This window comes from Oncorhynchus mykiss, chromosome 1, assembly GCF_057628025.1.
Source record: "Oncorhynchus mykiss isolate SJ-2025 chromosome 1, ASM5762802v1, whole genome shotgun sequence".
Classification (NCBI taxonomy): Eukaryota; Metazoa; Chordata; class Actinopteri; order Salmoniformes; family Salmonidae; genus Oncorhynchus; species Oncorhynchus mykiss.
In genome coordinates, this window is record NC_143022.1 from 15,772,635 (window position 1) to 15,788,372 (window position 15,738).

At 43.3% G+C, this 15,738-nt stretch overlaps 1 protein-coding gene across 2 annotated transcripts in view; it reads left to right on the forward strand.

Annotated features, from left to right (window-relative positions):
• LOC110486505 (rab GTPase-activating protein 1) overlaps positions 1-15,738 on the forward strand; it is a 141,351-nt gene that overhangs the window by 17,598 nt on the left and 108,015 nt on the right. For both annotated transcript variants that reach the window (XM_090186337.1, XM_090186380.1), the window contains exons 7-11: positions 97-207; positions 4,343-4,409; positions 4,652-4,754; positions 8,321-8,487; positions 13,542-13,650. In XM_090186337.1, coding sequence (XP_090042463.1) covers positions 97-207; positions 4,343-4,409; positions 4,652-4,754; positions 8,321-8,487; positions 13,542-13,650 — 557 coding nt within the window. The remainder of the gene's footprint in view (positions 1-96; positions 208-4,342; positions 4,410-4,651; positions 4,755-8,320; positions 8,488-13,541; positions 13,651-15,738) is intronic.

A 15,738-nucleotide genomic window follows, 5' to 3' on the forward strand; every position in this document is an offset into this window, starting at 1 on the left:
ATCAGTCCCATACATACACACAGTTTAACAGACCTTTAAGCCAACAACTGTCTCTCCATCTGGCTGTCTTCCTCTCCCCCATCCGCCTCTCATCAGCCCGGTTCCCAAGGACCGAGAGAAGTTCTTCTTCAAGCTGCGGCAGGGCTTTCAGAAGAAGGTGGTGGTTATGGTCCAGCAGATGAGCAACAAAGAGCTGGGCATTGAGAGGTGAGGGTCTGATGCATACTTCCTTCTTCTGTAAGGGCTTGTGAGCTGCATACACTGGTCAGAACCACTGTCCAATACTGTTTATACTGTAGTATGGTGGTGTTAAAGGCACAAGAATAGACAAGCAACCTATCTGGGTCATTCAGGTGAATACAAGAGGGATAGCTTGACATAACAAAATACAGTAGACTCTAAATATTTTTTCATCCAGAGCCCTTCTCGTGCAGTGGTCGCCAGCATGTCTATCGTGATCGACTGGTCGATATTCAAGGCATTCCTAGTCGATGTAAAGGCTTATGCTCCTAAAAAAATTGCAATACATTCTTTTTATTTCTTGCTGTTGGCAGTAGGTGCATTTGATCCAGGATCCTCGCGCACCGGCTAAGCAAAATGTTCCCATTTTGAACTTTTTCATTTGTCTGAAAAAACGTATGTGGCTAAATCGAGTTTGCCTACTGCGCTGGCCAATTGGCTAGCTCAAATCACTGTGCCTACAGCGTTTCCACGACCCCCGGACACAGCAAAGTTTGAATCCTGGAACATATTCCAGTCTGTGCTAGCGAAACAACAGTCCTGTAGCGCGTCACTGATTGAGCGCGTCACTGGTACTGAGTTTTTGTTTGTAAACAGGAATCTGGAGGATCAAGTTATGGTCAGATTTGCCAAAAGGAGGGCGAGGGAGAACTTTGTAAGCTTTTCTGTGTGTGGAGTAAAGGTGATTTAGAGTTTTGTTTCCTTTAGTTGCGCAGGTGACATGCTGGTAGAAATGAGGTAAGATGGAGTTCAGTTTCCCTGCATTAAAGTCCCTGGCCACTAGGAGCGCTGCCTCTGGATGAGCATTTTCTTGTTTGCTTATGGCTTTATACAGTTGGTTGAGTCTTAGTTCCAGGATCGGTTTGTGGTGGAATATAGAAAGTTACAAAAAATATAGATGACAACTCTCTTGGTAAATAGTATGGCCGGCAGCTTATCATGAGGTATTCTAACTCAGGTGAGCAGAACCTAGAGATTTACTTAATATTAGAGATTGTGCACCAGCTGTTGAGACACACACCTCCCCCCTTGAGTTTACCGTTCTGTCCTGCCAATGCATAGGGATTTTTTTTAAATATTGTACATGTCCATGTACTCAAATAAATACGATGTCCCGTTGATGGGATAGTCTCGAACGGAACTGGTCCAGTTTGTTCTCCAGTGATTGTACGTTTGCCAATAGAACGGAGGGTGGAGGTGGATTATTTATTTGCTGACGTAGTTTTGTCAGGGTGCCCCGGACATTGATTGATGCCTGTGTAATTTCAATAGCAGGTGATTTGAGATTTTATTTGTTGGCTGAGCAAGTAGCCTGTACAGGGTTCATACAGACATTGGCAAGGACTTTTTCAAGCACTTAATTGTGATTATCAAGGACCTATATTTTACATTTCATTGTTGCAATGGCCTATAGAAAAAAATAACTCCCCCAAAATGTATGCAAAAATGTATGCACTACAACTTTAAGAATAATACATGTTTTAATAGACCACCCATGCATTGAGATTCACGTTATTTTACTTTCTAAAATATGTCCGAATAATGTGGGAATTTCCTGACTAAATAGACAGCATGCTCCCGACACAAACACACTACTGATGTCTGGGCATGTGGGAGCTAGTCAGTCTGGCCATTTGTGATGTTAAGGAGTTATTGAGGGGTTACTGTATCATGTTTTAAAACGGTTTCCCTTTGTAATGGAACGCTTTGTATGGAAAACCAAGTTGAAGCCTCCATGTTGTCTTGCTCATAATTAACCACACATGGTTTTACTGCAGCAATCACAACAGATTAATTAGCACAACACCCTTCAATTGAAATGGTGGGAAACAAACGCCTACATCTGTCATTAAAAATGTATCAGGAATGAGATCATGGAATAATTATATTGGAGCAGTAGAAATGTGGACACTAAGGAACTTGAAACTCTCGACCCGCTCCGCTACAGCCCCATCGATGTTAATGGGGGCCTGTTCGGCCGCCTTTTCCTGTAGTCCATGATCAGCTCCTTTGTCTTGCTCACATTGAGGGAGAGGTTGTTGTCCTGGCACCACACTGCCACTTCTCTGACCTCCTCCCTATAGGCCGTCTCATCGTTGTCGGTGATCAGGCCTACCACTGTTGTCATCAGCAAACTTAATGATGGTGTTGGCGTCGTGTTTGGCCACGCAGTCGTGGGTGAACAGGGAATACAGGAGGGGACTAAGTACACACCCCTGAGGGGCCCCAGTGTTAAGGATCAGCGTGGCAGATGTGTTGTTGCCTACCCTTACCACCTGGGGGCGGCCCGTCAGGAAGTCCAGGATCCAGTTGCAGAGGGAGGTGTTTAGTCCCAGTGTCCTTAGCTTAGTGATGAGTGGGCTTCGTGGGCACTATGGTGTTGAACGCTGAGCTGTAGTCGATGAATAGCATTCTCACATAGGTGTTCCTTTTGTCCAGGTGAAAAAGGGTAGTGTGGAGTGCAATTGAGATTGCGTAATCTGTGGATCTGTTGGGGCGATATGCAAATTGGAGTGGGTCTAGGGTAACTGGAAGGATGTTGTTGATGTGAACCATGATCAGCCTTTCAAAGCGCTCCATGGCTACCGACCTGAGTGCCGCTGAGCGATAATCATTTAGGCAGGTTACCTTCGCTTCCTTGGGCACAGGGACTATGGTGGTCTGCTTGAAACATGTAGGTATTACAGACTCGGTCAGGGAGAGGTTGAAAATGTCAGTGAAGACACTTGACAGTTGGTCCGTGCATGCTTTGAGTACCCGTCCTGGCAATCCGTCTGGCCCAGAGGCTTTGTGAATGTTGACCTGTTTTATGGTTTTGTTCACATCGGCTACCGAGAGAGTTATCACACTGTCACCCAGAACAGCTGGTGCTCTCGTGCATGCTTCAGTGTTGCTTGCCTCGAAGCGAGCATATTATGTGACTTGTTAAGCAAATTTTCACTCCTGAACTTATTTTTACTTTCCATAACAAAGGGCTTGAATACCTATTGACTCAAGACATTTCAGCTTTTCATTTTTATTAATTAGCAGACGTTTAGAAAAGCATAGTTCCACTTTGACATTATGGGTTATTGTGTGTAGGCCAGTGACACAAACATCTAAATGTAATCCATTTTACATTCAGGCTGTAACACAACAAAATGTGGAAAAAGTGAAGGGGTGTGATTACATTCCAAAGGCACTATATAAAACTTTGGAAGACGTTTCAGGCTGAAGTCTGTTACTGGCTGGTGACCGGCACTTACAGAAAACACTTCAGCGGTTTAACTAGTAGAATTAGGTCAGGTTTCTCACATTGCCTTCCTGTCTGTCTGTATTTTTATTGTGTTCTGTGAAACCTGACACACCTTGCATCCTATTTTTAGTCCTTTTTTCCCCCTTACATTATTTTTAGGTTAATCTTCTTTTAGCTGTGAATGTGTATCATGCTGCCTACCTGTTATGGCCATGTAGATTACCTAAACAATTGTTTTATTTTGTGTGTCACAATGATGGAATAGCAGTTGTTTCATGCTGATTGTAATTGTTAACCAGCTTGAAGGAGTCATGCCTGCTTATTACAACAGTAAGCGTATGTTAAGTTCATGACAGTTTTTTATATATCAACCTTATGAAGGAAGGGTGAAGTCCAGGCTCTTCAGATGAGTATCTTTATTCTATGGCATTATAGTAGATGCTTTATATCTTATGAAGTTGTAATTCTCACAGCAACCACTTGATGTCACATCTATCATAAGAAACAGGTCAATAGTGGCCTCTGTTTGAACGTGATATTGCCACTGCTTTGCTGTGGTTAAATTTGGATTCCTTGAATTTCTAAATATAATAGACCCATGCAAATTCACCCAAACGTAGCAGCCTTTAACGGGAGTCTACAGGATTCAAAACTGGGTCGCTGTGCAACCAAATATACCTGTAGCTTTGCTAATGCCGTAGTACCTGTTGGAGAAAGGTTATATTTCTTCAATTCTACAGCTAGGGATTCTCAACAAAGACCATCATATAATGAAACCACATGCTATTCAAACCTTTGGTTATATGAAATGATAAGTTGCAAATCCCTCTTGTTTTATTGCTCACAACCTGTGTTCTTTTCCCTCAGGTGTTTTGGGATGTTGCTGAGCCCAGGCCAGAAGGTTCGGAACAGTGACATGCACCTTCTAGACATGGTGAGCAGAAGACTGAGCAGCTCTCAGGGGGCATGATGACCACGTTACAAACTGCACGCCGTCTACTGAACTAAACTATCACTGAGACGTGTCATTATTTTTTATTTTTATTAGTTGACCTGAGCGTTGGACAGGCTAAACAGAGTTGAATTTAATAAGTTATTTGGGGTTTGATTGGAATGGCTTTGCTCTTTGATTGTATATCGTTTCTCACTATTCTCTGTGACTGTGCCCTTGTGAAGGAGTCCATGGGGAAGAGCTCGGATGGAAAGTCCTATGTGATCACGGGAACCTGGAACCCCAACATGGCTGCCTTCCAGGTGCTGAATGAAGACACACCTAAAGGTGAGGCCAAACCCCCAATCCCTCAGCCCTTTCACCAGCCTAGCATACTACAGCATGTCATTGTTAACCAGCCTAGCATACTACAGCATGTCATTGTTAACCAGCCTAGCATACTACAGCATGTCATTGTTAACCAGCCTAGCATACTGCAGCATGTCATTGTTAACCAGCCTAACACTAGCATACTGCAGCATGTCATTGTTAACCAGCCTAACACTAGCATACTGCAGCATGTCATTGTTAACCAGCCTAACACTAGCATACTGCAGCATGTCATTGTTAACCAGCCTAACACTAGCATACTGCAGCATGTCACTGTTAACCAGCCTAGCATGTAATTGTCAGTGTTGCTTGTCATACAGAATACTGCTGTCACATTCATAGCTGGCCAGGCAGAGCCTTCAATTTTTGTCTCTTTCATCAATTCCAATGGATGTCTTTGCCCAGAATACGTAGGCAGAATAATACAACAAAAAATGAAAGATCAAATTTGTATTATAGTATCTGTCTTACCTTTTTCATGTGAGGATGGATGGAAAAAGCTTCAGTTATGATAATGACAAGGGGAAGGTACTTATTTGCTTTTTGAGACCAGAATATTCTTTCTCTGCATTACAAAGCTTATTTTAATAGCAATATTGTTGTTGTGTTCTGGGATGTGTTTAGAGCGCTAGCAGCGTTCAGCCTCAGTGGTTATCAGAGACAGAGGAAAGGGGATGTGGTAGACTTTAATGTTTTTGAGTTTTTCATTTCTGGCTAATTATAGCTAATGGTCCTGTCCAGGTTGTTCCGGACTCAACCTATATAGCTAGCATCCAACCAACAGGTCATATTATAACAGAAATCTATTAAATTAAATGTTCAATGTTTTTTAGATCATTATCAAGTTAAATGATGTAGTTGGCTAAAATTGTGGTGACATGTTCGTAGTTTGCACAGTCACAAAATAGTCAATGCGTCTAACATTTGATACCACCTTTTCCTTTAGATGGCTTGCAAAGTGTCATATTTCTCCTTTTTGACATAGGCAGCCCAATAGACAGGTGATTTTGACACCTTTTCATATATCGGGGCCCAGTGTAATGCACAGTAAGACACTACCGCGCAGTGCAAGGGCAAGACATCACCTCACTGAACTCATCACAGTGCCTTCAGAAAGTATTCATACCCCTTGTTCAAAAATGGTATTGTTAGAATGTGGTCTACAATGATAAAGTGAAAACATGTTTTTAGACTTTTTTGCTAATTTATTGAAAATGTAAATACATAAATATCTAATTTACATAAGTATTCACACCGCCCAGTCAGTACTTTGTAGAAGCACCTTTCGGCAGGGATTACAGCTGTGGGTCTTCCTGGGTATGTCTGTATCAGCTTTGTACATCTGGATTTGGGGATTTTCTCCCGTTCTTCCTTGCAGATTTTCTAAAGCTCTGTTAAGTTAGATTGTGAGTGGCGGTGAACATCAATCTTGAAGTCTTTCCACACATTTTCAATGAGATTCAAGTCTGGGCTTTGGCTGGTCCACTCAAGGACTTTCACATTCTTGTTCTTTAGCCATTCCAGTGTTGAAGCTGTATGCTTCAGATCATTGTCTTGTTGGAAAGTAAATATTCGCACCAGTCTAAAGTTGTTTGCACTCTGGAGCAGGTTCTCAGTTGACCAAACCGGTTGCTCAGTTTGGTCTGACTGCCTACTCTAGGCAGAGTCCAGGTAGTTCTGTATGTTTTCCATTTCCCAATGATGGAGACCACTGTGCTCTTAAACTTTCAGACCCCAGGAATAGTAGCTGCTGCCTAGGCATGGGGATCCATAATAAAATACAAACACTCTAGGAATTGTTTTCTACCCTTCCCCAGATATACCTCATCACAATTCTATATCAGAGATCTACAGACAGTTCCTTGGACTTCATGGTATAGGTTCTGCTCTGACATGCACTGTCAACTGTGGGACCTTATATAGACAGGTGTTTTTCTTTCTAAATCATGTCCAAACAGTTGATGGACTCCAATCAAGTTTTCGTGACAGCTCAAGGATGATCAAAGGAAATTGGATGAGCCTGAGCTCAATTTGGAGTGTCATAGTATTTGTGTGTGTGTGAGAGAAAAAAAGCTATTTAATCCATTTTGAATTCAGGCTGTAACAGCACAATGTGAAATAAGTCAAGGGGTATGAATACTTTCTGACTGTATATCAAACAAATTAGAGTTGCTTACTCGGAAGTCAGGAGAGTTTGACTTGAACCTAAATGGCAGCTTGTCAAAGCAACCCGTCTCAGGGAAGTTGGGTAGTCTAAAATACAAAGCCACACTTCTTCCTCAAAGAAAACAGACCATTTATAATAATGTTTCCACACGGGGAGAAGCTGCTGATGAAACTGGCAGAACATGCATGTAAACATTGGATATTGTGTTACATCAGCATTGGTCGGTGATGGAGAAGAGCAGCTCACCTATAAATAATATATATTTTTTACTGTAGCTAATAGTTTTTTTTATTTTTTATTTGAAGCTGTAGGCGCTGGCACACTGCCCACAAAACATGAACATAATTTTTTGATTTGTACAAAATAGCCCGTAGACACAAGGCTTTGACTCTACACTATCTAGCGAAGAACCATCCCTTTAAACCACGCAGCTTACTTCATGTCAAAACTGGGAGAGACTAGACTTCTAAAAACAACAGCCCTAGCGATTTTAGCTGAACAAATCTTTCTTCTTTGTCTTCGATTCGGCCAACAGGGAAAGTAGTCTTATGGTATCTGAAGCTTGAAGGGATGCCTTTTCCGAAAACATCTTTCTAAACCAATATTTTATCCTTGACTTTATCCTAATTGGAATACATTTGTAGGCCATTCTTTACAAGGCAGTGTTGTGGATGTTTCTTTTGGTTCATTACAATAATAAAACCTTCTCACTGTGAGGTTTTCCCCCATCTTTTACACCTCAGCGATTGCTATCTGTTCTTGTTTACTTTTCTTGCAATTGTTTTTCCCACCCCCAAATTATGTTGGAAAATCTGTTACCCCAGACGTCAATTTTTGCTATAGGACAGATTAGATTTACGCAGTTTTTCATCACAATATATCATTTGGAATGCAGTTTCCTTAGATTCTAAATAATTCATAGATATTCAAAGAGTTTGTTGTTCTTGGTTGTAGTAATATGATTTCAATTCTGCATTTATCAATAGTCTATCTTCCTATGGGAATGGTGAGCGAGGTAGGTGAGGTGAGCGAGGTAGGTGAGGTGCTGTCCGTAGTATAGTTAGTGGCTGCTGTGGGATCCAAGATTTCTCTTCATGGTGGTGTACCTCATTTTAAAACAGCAGGTGCTAAATGTTTTCTTCCCTCTAAACACACAATTAAAGCAAGTTAATACCCTTTTCACTTCATCCACTTCATTGTCAACCTGCAATGCCCACTTTGACTAGGGCAGGTAGCCTACATGGTACTTGTTTAAATTCTAGAGCCACTGTTGGCACTACAGAGCTCTGATTTAACCCCCCCACCACCCTTAGCCCTCCAGTGTGTGACCTTGACCTTTGTGGTGGTCTCTCTCCAGACAAGCAGGTGTACATGACTGTGGCCGTGGACCTGGTGGTGACTGAGGTGTTGGAGCCAGTGCGCTTCCTGCTGGAGACACTGGTGCGCGTCTACCCGGCCAACGAGCGCTTCTGGTACTTCAGCCGCAAGGCCTTCAGTGAGACCTTCTACCTCAAACTCAAACAGGTACCGGGGCACTTAGTAGGCCTTGATAGCACAACCTCATCAGAGTCGTATTCATTACATATCTTTCTCATCAGGATGTTTTTCAGCCAACTTTTTGTCACTTATTCTTTATATCTGAAAGGTATTGGTTCAGCCAGGTCCAGCAGTGGTTCAGCCAGGTCCAGGTTTTTACATGTTTTGTTGTTGACATGATTGGAAAGAGAAGATTAATGCTTCTTCAGCAATAAAAATGTTTAGGATGGGGGCTTTGTTTATATGGCAGTGTTTGTGACACTGAAGTTGGACCGTGATCAGCACAGGGGAATGTAGGCTAAGTGTGTCTCTTGTCTGTTTAATGAACAACATAAGAACTATTGATTTAATTTATCTTCAAGTCGGATAACAATTGTGTGCACAGTGCGTAGCTGCTCGCGCCACCTTCAGCATTCAATTGCTTGTAAAATGGCTTTCGTAATGTCAAGTCACAGGCTCTATTAGTTGGGTGACTAGCCAGGCAATTTGCTGGGTCATTGTTACCAAATGCACGGTAGAAAATAGTGTTTTACCAGCAGAGTTCTGTAGGCTACCAGAGTGGACCCCAATCGCATCTTTCTGATCGCACATCTAACTGTAGATTGGGGCTTTTTGATTGCCAGGTTCACCATGAATAGTTGTGCTAGTTTTGCTTTAAACAGTCAGTGCATTTGCAAACAGGGTAAAGGTGTAATTTAATAACAAGGACAGCAATAATTTTTTTGCGAGCTGTACTGTCCGGTGCATTGGTTGGCGCGGAGGAAGAGCAGCTCTCTTGTGAAGTTACAAACGCTCAAAGCCATTCGCTTTTGAGACTGGGGTGAAATCAAAAGCTGTGTTATATTATTTGGCTATGTCATAGTTCATTTCTAAAGATCCATATTGATGTGTTACTTGCTCAACATTTCTCATCTGCTAAAATGACAAGTTAACAAAAGGCAGAATTGACCCCCCCCCCCCACACACACTAATTGTGGTAGATGATCAGTTCATGTTCCCCATCACACACACGTTTGTTATACATTTTTTTGGTCCTCACAAGGAGAGTAAAGCAAGTTAAATTCTGACATTTCACTGGGCCCCACAAGGAAAAAGGCTTTTTTAGAATTAGGTTTAGGGTTATGGTTATAATTAGAATTCAAAATACGATTTTGAATGGGAATCAATTTTTTGGTGCCCACAAGGATAGTATTCCCTTCAAAATCGTATTTTCCCTAAACCTAACCCGTAAGTCTTAAAAAGCCTTTTTCCTTGTGGGGCCCAGTGACATGTTGGAATTTAACTTGCTTTACTCTCCTTGTGAGGACTTCTGGTCCCCACAAGGGGAGAGAAATCAAATCATATCACTCACACAGACAGACAGACAGACAGACAGTCAGTCGTTCAGTCAGTCGGTCAGTCGTTCAGTCAGTCGGTCAGTCGTTCAGTCAGTCGGTCAGTCGTTCAGTCAGTCGTTCAGTCAGTCGTTCAGTCAGTCGTTCAGTCAGTCGTTCAGTCAGTCGTTCAGTCAGTCGTTCAGAGAAGTCAGTCAGTCAGTCGTTCAGAGAAGTCAGTCAGTCAGTCGTTCAGAGAAGTCAGTCAGTCAGTCAGTCGTTCAGAGAAGTCAGTCAGTCAGTCAGTCGTTCAGAGAAGTCAGTCGTTCAGAGAAGTCAGTCAGTCAGTCGTTCAGAGAAGTCAGTCAGTCAGTCGTTCAGAGAAGTCAGTCAGTCAGTCGTTCAGAGAAGTCAGTCAGTCAGTCGTTCAGAGAAGTCAGTCAGTCGTTCAGAGAAGTCAGTCAGTCAGTCAGTTCAGAGAAGTCAGTCAGTCAGTTCAGAGAGTCAGTCAGTTCAGAGAAGTCAGTCAGTTCAGAGTCAGCAGTCAGTTCAGAGAAGTCAGTCAGTTCAGAGAGTCAGTCAGTCAGTCAGTTCAGAGAAGTCAGTCAGTTCAGAGAGTCAGTCAGTCAGTCAGTTCAGAGAAGTCAGTCAGTTCAGAGAGTCAGTCAGTTCAGAGAGTCAGTCAGTCAGTCAGTTCAGAGAGTCAGTCAGTCAGTTCAGAGAGTCAGTCAGTCAGTCAGTCAGTTCAGAGAAGTCAGTCAGTTCAGAGAAGTCAGTCAGTTCAGAGAAGTCAGTCAGTTCAGAGAGTCAGTCAGTCAGTCAGTTCAGAGAGTCAGTCAGTCAGTTCAGAGAGTCAGTCAGTCAGTTCAGAGAGTCAGTCAGTTCAGAGAGTCAGTCAGTCAGTCAGTCAGTTCAGATAAGTCAGTTCAGACAGTCAGTCAGTCAGTTCAGATAAGTCAGTTCAGACAGTCAGTCAGTCAGTCAGTTCAGATAAGTCAGTTCAGACAGTCAGTCAGTCAGTTCAGATAAGTCAGTTCAGACAGTCAGTCAGTCAGTCAGTCAGTCAGTTCAGAGAAGTCAGTCAGTTCAGAGAAGTCAGTCAGTTCAGAGAAGTCAGTCAGTTCAGAGAAGTCAGTCAGTTCAGAGAAGTCAGTCAGTCAGTTCAGAGAAGTCAGTCAGTCAGTTCAGAGAAGTCAGTCAGTTCAGAGAAGTCAGTCAGTCAGTTCAGAGAAGTCAGTCAGTCAGTTCAGAGAAGTCAGTCAGTCAGTTCAGAGAAGTCAGTCAGTCAGTTCAGAGAAGTCAGTCAGTCAGTTCAGAGAAGTCAGTCAGTCAGTTCAGAGAAGTCAGTCAGTTCAGACAGTCAGTCAGTCAGTTCAGAGAGTCAGTCAGTCAGTTCAGACAGTCAGTCAGTCAGTTCAGAGAGTCAGTCAGTCAGTTCAGAGAAGTCAGTTCAGACAGTCAGTCAGTTAGTTCAGAGAAGTCAGTTCAGACAGTCAGTCAGTCAGTTCAGAGAAGTCAGTTCAGACAGTCAGTCAGTCAGTTCAGAGAAGTCAGTTCAGACAGTCAGTCAGTTAGTTCAGAGAAGTCAGTTCAGACAGTTTCAGCTCAGAGGCACAGTTCCTGAGTTCCATTGATGTCAGATTGTAATTTAGAATGGGAAATTAATTTGTTAATGCAAAAAATGTCATTGCATCGAAACAAATCGTTTCAAACAAAAAATATTGTTCCTGTATTGTATCTACAGGAGATGCACATCCCTAATTCTAGCTAACTCATACTTTCCAGAACATATCTGACAACACTTTAAGGAGCCAACTTTTTATTCACCATAACAGGAAAATACAAGGTCATTATTTACGAATGATTTACAAGTAGGCTTCGGCAAGCAGCTAACTTACTGTTGTGAATGTGAAGAAATTAAAGCAGTGGAAAGTCTGAATGTAAAAGGAGGAATTTAGAACATGCAGCTGTCAGGTCACCATGACAATGAGCATAACAACAGGGTCAAATTTGAATGTCTTTAGCTCCTTCTCGGCAAACGCAATGGCTATAATAAAAGGCAAATGTCTACATGAAGATGAAATATTGTTCTGTTTTGAAAGAGCACACCTAATGTTTTAACCAACCTTATCTTATTGTTCTAGTAGTCCTCCCTGTTTTGCCCCACTGGCTTCCATTTTCTTTCTAGTGAATACGACAAGGGACAATACAAGAGGGCTGTTGTGTGTTCTGCTTACTGGTCCTACGAATTTCAACTCTAAAAGATGAAAAGCAATACCAGGACTAAAGCTTACCTTGCACGAAGGTGGAGGTATCGGTCGTATTGTTTTCTTCTGGTAGTCCTCCATGTTAAGTGAGAAATGGATGACCCTGCACAGACTCAGGAAACAAAGCCACTTATAACTATCAAGATATCCCTCTATTCTCTAATCCGATGCAACCGAGCCTGTTGGGTACACGTGTACAACCACACCCAATGTACTTGACCCATGCCCCTCCTCCGAAATGCATGAGGGCGACAACTCATTCAATTGCCGGCCAAGCACACAAGTGCATCCCCATCCAAGCCAGAGTTGGAAACACAAACCCTTTGCCTGTTTGTTTGAAAGGCAGATATCCTCTCCACTCTGCTTCCGGGGAGCAGGTGAGGCAGCAAACGGAGGCTTTGGGTCCATCCCAAATGGCAACCTATTCCCTATGTAGTGCACTGCTTAGGGTGCGTTTGAGACGTAGCCTTTGTATCATTGGGTGCCCTAATACGAGGAAGCCTGTCATTATCTGGCTGTAGTAATTAGGACCCTGGCTGATTGCCTCTCTCTCTAGTTATCTAATCAGCAGGCAGGAAAGAATGCCGGCTGCTGTAGTTGGAAGCTAATTAAAAGAGAGCCTTTGTAGTGTGTGCACAAGATTCTAATCCCAGCCACTAGCCACATATATGATTTCATTTGTTCCGCGGACCTCTCATTAACGGCGGAATAACAGTCACTGTTGTCACACTCTCAACATATTTCACAAGGAAATAAAAAGGGTTTGAGGTGTTGGTGGAGGGTCCTTCACTAGGGTATTATTGCAAACACTGCTTATTGTGACATCCTTATCTATACTGTCTAAACCTTAGTAAATTATAATATTGCCGTAATATGACTGTCGATAGCGATTAGAAAACTATGCATTGCCTATAAATGTCTTGGATGTACAGTATAGTCTTCAATTTGGGTCCTTGCACTTAGTGTTAGTTTAAATCCACTTCTCACCATGAGTGCTGAGCCCATATGACCCCAGTATCAACAACAGTGATACAAAACCATCAATGTGTGCAATGTGACAAAGCCCAACTTAAGAAGTGACCTGCGTAGGTGAGTGAGCACAGTCTCTCTGTGCTCTGATTGCACAGGCTCCCTGTGAACCCTATTGCCAGACAGTCTGGTCAAAAGGCCGCTGGTGGGATCCTTGGCACTCTCCACTGCCGCTCTATTTAATTTCCTCCTGTACGTGTAATTATATTTTCAGCGCGCTCCCCTCGGGCAGTGGCAAAGGTGATGCTAACTTTAGAAGGTGTTTTTTCAGACTGAGGCACTCTGAAACATATTGAGGATGTCTAAAGAGACTTTTCAACAGCTCTGTTACAAAATCATATTTGTTTTGCATGTAGAATTGACTTGTCAGTGCTGTTGCAGTTATCCATAACACTTGATGTGTTAACAGATTAATCCCACACTGTGTGTGTAGGGTGGTGAGAAGGATGGCCAGGCTGATTCCATGTTGGAGGTAGTGAGCCTGCAGAGGGAGATTGAGAGGAACAACTGGGGCCATGTTGAGGAAGAGGAGCCTGAGGAAGGTATGGAGCTCTTTCTGTCTTTCCCTATCTCTCACCTGTCTCTCCCTCCCTGTCTCTTTCCCTCTCTCCCTCTATCCAGCCCCCTTTCTCTCACTCTTTCTATTTCATTCCATCTCTCTCCTGCCTCTTTTGGTCTCCATATAAGTCTCTGTTCCCCCTGAAGACTTAGTAAGGGTGTGTTGTTGCGTTGGGGTGCTAGTGTTGACATGTTGGCTGGCCTTTCCCTAACCTCTCCAAGGTCACCATGAGAACTTACACACCTCTCCAGGCAAAACGACATGGCACATTGAATTCCATCCTCCTCATTGACACAGACAACATTTCATGACCAAATATTTCTTGGTTGAAAAATGCACTCCGTCCCCCCCATAGTTTACATGAAAAACGACCTGCGTCTTGGAGCTTACTTAGATGTACAAGGCGAGAGAGGAAAAGAAAACAGATTGCTTTTACACAAACCGCTTGTTGGAAGAGAGCATTTGTTTTATTGATATATTTCGGGCAATCGTTTCTCCTCGCTGGCGGGAACACCTCATCCAGATGAGATCTGTCCAGATAATTGAACATTATCAACACGTTGGCTCTCGTTGCATTTTCTTGAGGCTCGCCCCCCTCCTCACATGTGGCGGCCATGAGTCAACTATGAAGTTTAATTTAGTTTGGGTGTGTGTGAGCTGTCGTGAGGGTGAGGCAATGGCGCGGGTGTAGTAGTGTTACTAGGTATACTGAAACTCCTGTACTTTTTCAACACTAGAACATAAACAGGTTGGTACTAGATTTTGTTTTTTTTCTGTGAAATGTGTTTCATGGATCAAGTCTGTATCAGCGCAGCTGATGTCCCCCTTATAGCACAAGCGTACTGTGCCTGCCCCTCTTAGCCAGCACTGGGAGTCTGGGCTGCATCATGTTAGCTCCTCATTCATGCTGCATGGACAGGGCCAACCAGGCAGGATATAACCCCATCCACTTTGCCAAAACACAGCCACCAAACCACTAGAAGGATATCAACAGACCACCAACTTACTACCCTGAGACAAGGCTATAGCCCATGAAGATCTCCTCCACGGCACGAGCCCGAGGGGGTGCAAAACCGGACAGGAAGGTCACGGTATGGAAGCACTAACTGAAGAGCACTAGTAAGCCAGTGACTCAGTCCCTGCAATAGGGTCAGAGGCAAAGAATCCCAGTGGAGAGAGGGGAGCCGACCAGCCACAGACAGTAAGGGCGGTTCGTTGCTCCAGTGCCTTGCCGTTCACCTTTGCACCCCTGGGCCAGACTACGCTCAATAATAGGACCTACTGAAGAGATGAGTCTTCAATAAGTACTTAAAGGTCGAGACTGTCTCTCACATGGGTAGGCAGACCATTCCATAAAAATGGAGCTCTATAGTAGAAAGCCCTGCTTCCAGTGGTTTGCTTAGAAATTCTAGGGACAGTAAGGAGGCCTGCATTTTGTGACCGGAGTGTCCAGTAGGTATGTACGGCAGGACCAAATTGGAGAGATGGGTAGGAGCAAGCCCATGTGATGCTTTGTAGGTTAGCAGTAAAACCTTGAAATGAGCCCTTGCCTTAACAAGAAGCCAGTGTAGAGAGGCTAGCACTGGAGTAATATGATCACATTTTTGGGTTCTAGTCAGGATTCTAGCAGCCATATTTAGCACTAACTGAAGTTTATTTAGTGCTTTATCCGGGTAGCTGGAGAGTAGAGCATTGCAGTAGTCTAATCAGAAGGAGGAGAAGGATTTAGCAGGAGGGAGAGATGATAGGATAGAAGGAGAGAGAGTAGTGGGAGAGTGAAGATGAAGGCGCATTACCATCTGGGTAGTGACCGTCTGGGTAAGGGCTGAGTGGTTAGGGCTAGAGGAGAGGGAAACAAAGTAGTGATAAGAGACCTGGAGGGGGGTTGCCTTGAGGTTAGTAGGCAACATCCTCTAGTAAAGATGAGGTCAAGCGTATTGCCTGCCTTGTGAGTTGGAGGGGGTTCTCATGTGTATTCTTGAATCAAATTGGGAAAAAGTGTGACCTGTGTCCAAAACATTGGAGTCTTGTCCAGTCATTCACTGCGATGGCCTTTGCCATGTTTGGTCCA